This window comes from Myotis brandtii, unplaced genomic scaffold (genome assembly GCF_000412655.1).
Source record: "Myotis brandtii unplaced genomic scaffold, ASM41265v1 scaffold77, whole genome shotgun sequence".
Classification (NCBI taxonomy): Eukaryota; Metazoa; Chordata; class Mammalia; order Chiroptera; family Vespertilionidae; genus Myotis; species Myotis brandtii.
In genome coordinates, this window is record NW_005371082.1 from 2,956,306 (window position 1) to 2,964,594 (window position 8,289).

The following is an 8,289-nucleotide window of genomic DNA, read 5'->3' on the forward strand; positions in this document are numbered from 1 at the left end:
GCCCGGGCGGGGGCCCCCCCCCCCCCCCCCAGTGCACAAATTTTTGTGCACCGGGCCTCTAGTATGAAGATAAAGGGAGGACAAGTCTGTCATCTACAGGCCTAGGCTTCACAAGAAAGAAACCCTGCAGACACCTTAATATTGGACTTTTATCCCCCTGAATATTGAGAAAGTAAATTTTAGTTGTTTAAGGTATCCAGACTCTGGTACTTTGTTATGGCAGCCCTAGCAAAGTAATACAAAATGTTATTTAATATTTCTTGAGAACTTCAGTTCAATGTTAATTTATCAGGGGCCTTTGTACTTGAAAATCATTTTTCTAGCTATAAAGCCCTTGACTAACCTTCCTTTGAATATCTTAAATATGTTAGTAATTTTCGTGTGGCTTAAAGGATTTTTGTTGAAAGTCTGATGACAATCTGCTATTCTGTTATAAGACACTTGCTCTTTTTTGCCTACGCTGTCAAAGGATTTTTTTTTCTTTTTTTCTTTAAATCTATTAATTTTGCTAGATATGTCTTGATTATCCTGAGTTGATTACCAGATAAGTGGTATGCACTTTCAGTGTATAGTTTTGCATGTTTTTATATTTCAAGAATTATTCTTATCTGTTCAGCATTTGCTCTATTTCCTTGCTTTGCTTTTCATTAAAGACTTGACTATACATATTTGATTGATTTACTTTGCTTATCTTTAATATGTCACTTTCTCTAGAACCTTTATCTCTTTAATTTCTCTCATTTTTTTAAATTTAAAAATAAATTGAAACTTACAGAAAACTGACAAAAAGCCCTAGCTGGTTTTGCTCAGTGGTTAGAGGCATCAGCCCACAGACTGAAGGGTCTCTGGGTTTGATTCTGGTCAAGGGCCTGTTGCAGGCTCAATTCCTGGCCCTGGTCGGGACAGATGCGGGAGGCAACCAATACATGTGCCTCTCTCACATCAGCTTTTCTCTCTCTCTCCTCCTCCCTTCTACTCTCTAGAAAAAATCAGTGGAAAAATATTCTTCGGTGAGGATTAACAAATAAACAGAAAAGTGACAAAGCACAGTAGTAAGCAATTTTTTTCCTGAACCATTTGAGATTAAATGATGACATAGTAGAGTAGTTTCTAAGTCTTTCTCTTAATTTTCTTGTTTAAAAAATATTTTTATTGATTTTTTAGAGAGAGGAAGGGAGAGGGATGAGATATAGAAAAATTGATGAGAAATATCATCAATCGGCTGCCTCCCACATACCCTCTATGGGGGATCAAGCCTTCAACCCAGGCATGTCCCCTGACCAGGAATTGAACTGGTGACCTCTTGGTTCATGGGTTGATACTCAACCACTGAGCCACACCAGTGGGGTTTCTCTTCATTTTCCATAAGGATACTGTCTTTACCTCAAGCAGGTTGTGGTGTACTTTGCTGGCCACCTCCCACCTCCTCACAAATACCATCTCTTAATTCTTTTAGGCCCAATTCCCCACTTTGGGTCAGGTTATCAAGCTGATTCCCCTCCCTCCTGTCTCCCACCCATTCCACTTGAGCTTTCTTGTCTTCTTTACCTGCTTCTGGCCAGTCCTCTTATTTAGATTATTTGCCCCTGTGCCCCCTCCCTGGAACTCTGTGTCACCCCAGGCTAGGTAGCCCCACTAGGCAGATGTGCCCCCTATCCTGTTCGTGTTCTGCCAGCCCTTGCCTGGCTGTCATTCTGTGTCAGTGTAGTCCTCATCTTCCTCAGGCTGCAACAGCCTGTGACAGGCAGCTTTCCTGAGTATGCCCTTCTCATCTTGCTCAGGCTCCAACATATTGAGTCACTTCCTAAGTTTATGCTTTTCAAACCCCATTCTACTTCTAGCTTCCTATACTGGGCTGCACTCTCAGGCAGATGCCCTTCTCATTATTAACATACGAAATATTCAAACCTGTGAAGAATTTTGTGAGTTTATTTGAGCCATACTGTCAGCAAATGCTGGGAAGCAGAATCTCAGTGGATTGAGAATGCTCCGGAGAATGAGAATGGCAGTTTTCATCTTGTTTTATACATTGCAATCAAAAGAGGAAATATAAGTGTGTGTATCACATGAAATCAGAAAAGTGACAAAGCACAGTAGTAAGCAATTTTTTTCCTGAACCATTTGAGATTAAATGATGACATAGTAGAGTAGTTTCTAAGTCTTTCTCTTAATTTTCTTGTTTAAAAAATATTTTTATTGATTTTTTAGAGAGAGGAAGGGAGAGGGATGAGATATAGAAAAATTGATGAGAAATATCATCAATCGGCTGCCTCCCACATACCCTCTATGGGGGATCAAGCCTTCAACCCAGGCATGTCCCCTGACCAGGAATTGAACTGGTGACCTCTTGGTTCATGGGTTGATACTCAACCACTGAGCCACACCAGTGGGGTTTCTCTTCATTTTCCATAAGGATACTGTCTTTACCTCAAGCAGGTTGTGGTGTACTTTGCTGGCCACCTCCCACCTCCTCACAAATACCATCTCTTAATTCTTTTAGGCCCAATTCCCCACTTTGGGTCAGGTTATCAAGCTGATTCCCCTCCCTCCTGTCTCCCACCCATTCCACTTGAGCTTTCTTGTCTTCTTTACCTGCTTCTGGCCAGTCCTCTTATTTAGATTATTTGCCCCTGTGCCCCCTCCCTGGAACTCTGTGTCACCCCAGGCTAGGTAGCCCCACTAGGCAGATGTGCCCCCTATCCTGTTCGTGTTCTGCCAGCCCTTGCCTGGCTGTCATTCTGTGTCAGTGTAGTCCTCATCTTCCTCAGGCTGCAACAGCCTGTGACAGGCAGCTTTCCTGAGTATGCCCTTCTCATCTTGCTCAGGCTCCAACATATTGAGTCACTTCCTAAGTTTATGCTTTTCAAACCCCATTCTACTTCTAGCTTCCTATACTGGGCTGCACTCTCAGGCAGATGCCCTTCTCATTATTAACATACGAAATATTCAAACCTGTGAAGAATTTTGTGAGTTTATTTGAGCCATACTGTCAGCAAATGCTGGGAAGCAGAATCTCAGTGGATTGAGAATGCTCCGGAGAATGAGAATGGCAGTTTTCATCTTGTTTTATACATTGCAATCAAAAGAGGAAATATAAGTGTGTGTATCACATGAAATCTACTGGTGATAGATTAGGGAGGTGGGAGAAAGCAAGGCAAAGACACCTGAGATTGGATAAAAAGTAAAATGATAGACACATATTTCTTTTAGTTAGTGGGTATAGGATAGTTAACAGTCAGCAATTAACTCAATAACAATGGAGGGATTTGTGGATCTGTGGTCTCCACAGAGTTGTGCCTGTGCTTTGAGGGGTCTGAAAAATAGAAAATTACTTTGGTATTCCAACGATATGATATCAAAGATGCAAAAAGACAATGGTCAGGCTGAGTTAAGGTAATGATTGGACTTTTTCAGGGAAGATACCAGCCTAGGACATGACGACCCACCATAAACTGCTTTCTGGTTAAGAAGTTTTTCATTTCTAATCATGCTTTGTGGTTATTTTAGGTCTCTGAGTTTGCAGGGCCACCCCACAGTCCTTCCCGGAGCTAGTCAGGTCAGCATGTGGTCCCGTTTTGTTCACATCAACTTGGGTGAGCTCTGACCCCCACACAGGAAAGCCCTTCTATGTGAACACCTGAACACCCTTCTTACCTTACACATACACAGAAACTAACACTAGGCTACAAATCACCCCTCCCATTATTGTCCTTTCAGGTAGATACCTCATCATTTTCTTAGATTTCTGACATCCTGAACTAGGTAGGTCTCCTAGGGATGTCTTCCTAACCTGCTCATGCTCATTCTGCAGCAAGCTGTCCCTTCCCTTATTGCTTTCCTCCATTCCAGTGTGATTACCCTTCCTGCTTATCTTTAACACCCCAGGCTAACAAGCTTTCCTATGTAGATACTTCCTGCTTGGGCTCTATCTCCCCTTTGCAACAATGCCCTGGTAAATCTCCTCATTCACTTTCTTTCATGCCTGGCTTGCCCCCTTGGGTGGATATCATCCTCACCCATCTAGGGCTTTGACATCATGTTTCTTTTCTGAATGGATATGCTTCTCACTAAGTTCAGGGTTCTTCCACCTTGCTGACCACTGCAACTCTTCCCCTCTGCTCTTACTGTGTGCACCAACCTTGCTTAGTCATACCTTGCAGCTTTATGAACTTTTAAGAAGAGAGAGGGAATAGCAAGAAGAAAGCAGCTTTCTTTTGTTGATTTGAAAACTTTATTGAGATATAATTTACATATATTCATTTCACTTATTTAAAGTATATAATCCAGGAAACTGAGATGGCAGCATAGGCCTGTACTCGCTGCCTCCCACAACCACGTCAAAATTACAACTGAAATACAGAACAACCATCATTGAGAACTGCCTGAAAGCTGGCTGAATGAAAGTCCTACAACTAGAGAAGTAGAGAAGAAAGCACATTGAGACTGGTAGGAGGGACAGAGGCGCAGAACAGGCTGGTCTGACACCCATGTGTGCTGGTTTTTTTTCTTTAATATATATATTTTAAATATATATCATTTAAAAAATATATCTTTTTAAATATATTGATTTAAGAGAGGAAGGGAGAGGGAAAGAGAGATAAAGACATCAATGATGAGAGAGAATCATTGATTAGCTGCCTCCTGCATGCCCCCTACAGGGGATTGAGCCAGCAACTAAGTCATGTGCCCTTGACCGGAATTGAACTGGAACCCTTCAGTCTGCAGGCTGACGCTCTATCCACTGTGCCAAACCAGCTAAGGCTGTGCTGTGTTTTTTTTTTTTAAATCAGGAGGGAGATTGTCTCTGCAGAGTCCGCCTGTGAGGGACAAGGGATCCCAGCCCCACAACAGACCTCCAGCCCAGGGTTCCAGAGCTGAGAATAGAAATCCCCATAGTGCCCTAGCTAGTTTGGCTCAATGGATAGAGCGTCGGCCTGCGGACTGAAGGGTCCCAGGTTTGATTCCAGTCAAGGGCACATGCCTGGGTTGTGGGCTTGATCTCCAGTAGGGGGCATGCAGGAGGCAACCAATCGATGATTCTCTCTCATTATTGATGTTTCTGTCTCTCGCTCCCTCTCCCTTCCTCTCTGAAATCATTAAAAATAAATAAATAAATAGAAATCCCCATAGCTACAGGCTGTAAAAATCAGTGGGGATTGTGGCTGAGAGACACGGAGGCTGCTGGAGACCCAGCTGTTCCTTTTAAAGGGCCTGTGCCCTAACATACTCAGACTTGATACCTCTGAGCTCCAGCACCAGGCAACTCTGGGGAACCCTGACACATATGGGGAGGAACTGGACCATCTGGCATCAGGGTATGAACTCAGGGATGCTTTTCTCCCAGATAGGGCTGCTCACTAAGGTAATTGTTCCTATGCTGGGACTTCCCCTGTCCGGGCTGACTAGCAGCTAGCTATATCTGAGACTCAATCAGCCTGGAGCATACTGTTTGCTCCACCCTGGGGTATTCCCTGAGACCCCTCCACATACAATTTTGCAGGTCGACCCAAGCTATTTGCAGCAGCTTTTCCATATGAGTGGCCTGTCCTGGCTCAGGCTTTAGAATTTGTTAAAATCTCTCAAACAAGCTGAAGCTGTTGACAGCGTGCCCCTACCCCAGCCGTGGGCAAACTACAGCCCGCGGGCCGGATCCAGCCCGTTTGAAATGAATAAAACTAAAAAAAAAAAAGACCGTACCCTTTTATGTAATGATGTTTACTTTGAATTTATATTAGTTCACACAAATACTCCATCCATGCTTTTGTTCCGGCCCTCCGGTCCAGTTTAAGAACCCATTGTGGCCCTCGAGTCAAAAAGTTTGCCCACCCCTGCCCTAACCTATCAAAAAAAGGCCCAAGACCCGGCACTAGCACCAGCCTGCCTTGCCTCACATCTGGACCTAGCCTTTTGCCCAGCATCTCTCCCACTGTAGTCACACCTGGTCCTCACAGCCAATTTGCCTGGAGGTCAACTCCTCCCAGTGACACCAACAGCAATCAAGGCTCAACTACAAGAACTGTGCAAACATCCCACACAAGGGCATACCTAGAGTGCCCAGATCAGGTGACTGGGGAGGCTTAGCCACTGGGCCCTACAGGACATCTATTAAACAAGGCCACTCTACCAATTCCAGGAAACATTGCAGCTCTACCTAATGCATAGAAACAAAGACAGGGAAGCAGCCAAAATGTGGAGACAAAGAAACATGTCACAAATGAAAGATAAGGAAGCAAGCAAATTACTGGATACAGAGTTTAAAACCATGGTTATAAGGTTACTCAAGGATATTGATGTGACTTTCAAAGATCTTAGTGAGAATGTCAAAGACATGAAAAAGGACCAATCAGAAATTAAGCATACACTAACTGAAATAAAGAATAATTTACAGGGATTCAACAGTAGAGGATTCTGAGAATCAAATCAATAACTTTGAATATGAAGAAGCAAACAAACACCCAATAAGAGCAAAAAGAAAAAAGAATCCAAAAATATGAAGAAAGTAAAAGGAGCTGATGGGACAACTTTAAGCATACCATCATTCACACTATGGGGCTGCCAGAAGGAGAAGAGAGATAGCAAGATATTGAAAAATTGTTTGGATAAATAATCACAGAAAACTTCCCCTACCTGGTGAAAGAAATAGACTTACAGGTCCAGGAAGCACAGAGTCCCAAACAAGTGGAACCCAAAGAGGCCTATACCAAGACACATCGCAATTAAAATGCCAAAGCTTAAAGAGAAAGAGTGAATCTTAAAAGCAGCAAGAGAAAAGCAATTAGTTATCAACCAGGAGTGCCCATCTGACTGTCAGCTTATTTCTTAGCAACAACTTTTCAGGCCATAGGGAGTGGAAAGAAATATTCAAAATAATGAATAGTTCTCGTGCTGCACACATCCTCGAGATCTACGAACCCGCCGCCACCTCCGCTGCCGTCCCAGCCGATCCAGTCTCACCATGTCTTCGCCTCCCGAGGAGAAGCAAGAGACGAAAACTGGACACCCGCCCGCTGTGGAAGCTGGTGGAATGCGAATCGTGCAGAAACACCCACATTTTGGAGACACCAAAGAAGAGAAAGACAAGGATGAGGAGGAGTGGGAGACCGAGCCCAGCCCGCCTAAACCCACCGTGTACATCTCCGGTGTCATCGCCCTGGGCGACAAGGACTCCCCCCCACCCCTGGCGGCCGCCCAGGTGGCTCACCAGAAGCCCCACGCCTCCATGGACAAGTACCCATCCCATAGAACCCAGCACATCCAGCAGCCTCGCAAGTGACCGCGAGGAACGCCCTCCCCTGCTGTGCCTGGTTCCCACATTTGGTATTTCCCCGGCAAAGAGAACTGCATTTTCTTCCAAACACTTTTCCAGTGGGAGATCTAAGGCAAAGCAACGCGCCCTTCCTTTGCCTTACATTTCCAAATCAAAGCTAGAAACAGACCCCAAACCTTGTTCCCAGGGAGTCCTGTTTGGTGAGGGGCCATTAGCAGAACCTGCCGAGTTCTGAGCAAAATGAAGTTGCTTAGAGTTTAGCTTTAGAACTATTTGAGCCATTGACTAAAAGTCCTGCCTGTGGTCTTAAAAACAAAGGGGCACAAATGTGGGAGGGTTGGATTGAGATTAGGAGGAAAGCTCAATCGTTTTATGCTTCTGAGTACTAGGACAATCAAATCTGCACACCTAAGGGAGCATAAGAACTGAGGGTGTTCATTACGGGGGTGGGTTTCAGAAAGACATCAAGGAAGACTTAAAACGGACCACAGCAACCCTGAATGTCACTCCCTGTGCGACCAGGGGTCCCTGTGCAGGGCGACCCCAGAAGGACCAAAGAAAAGTTTGCATCTCTGAGATGGCTCTGTTATTCCAGGAGTCATCTTGCTGAAAAATTAGAGGGCAGGTAGTTTGCCCAAAGGTAGTACCTCTGGGAGGAGATCTCAGTGTGGGTCCCAAGTCCATCACTGCCCCGCCATCAAGGCAGCCTGCGCCTGAGCAATCAAGACAAACTCGTGTTTGTAATCACTCACCTCTGGAGCTGTCTCTGAGTTCTGGATGTGGCCACTGGCCAGGCAGACGGATAGCCAATTCTGGACACACAGCAAGAGCACAGACTGCATGGGGAGAGAAGTGAACACAGAACAGACCGAACCTGCCCTTTGTCTCCCTGGGAACAAGAGACACCACATTCCATTAGAGCTAGAAAAGCCTGTGTGCCAGTGGGCCCAGCTGTCCAGATTTCCTTCTGCCTGTGCACGTTTGCTGGGCCCACCTTCACTTGGGCCCATCAGATGGCCCCG

At 44.9% G+C, this 8,289-nt stretch overlaps 2 protein-coding genes across 2 annotated transcripts in view; both read left to right on the plus strand.

Moving 5' to 3' along the window:
- The window catches only part of LOC106724223 (neurobeachin-like), a gene marked incomplete at its 5' end in the record, with an annotated part of 217,421 nt that overhangs the window by 162,957 nt on the left and 46,175 nt on the right, over positions 1-8,289 (plus strand). The window lies entirely within an intron of this gene.
- Positions 6,871-7,305, plus strand: LOC102261160 (death-associated protein 1-like). The gene has a single exon (XM_014530737.1). The coding sequence runs from the start codon at positions 6,956-6,958 to the stop codon at positions 7,271-7,273; it is 318 nt and encodes a 105-aa protein (XP_014386223.1). The 5' UTR covers positions 6,871-6,955; the 3' UTR covers positions 7,274-7,305.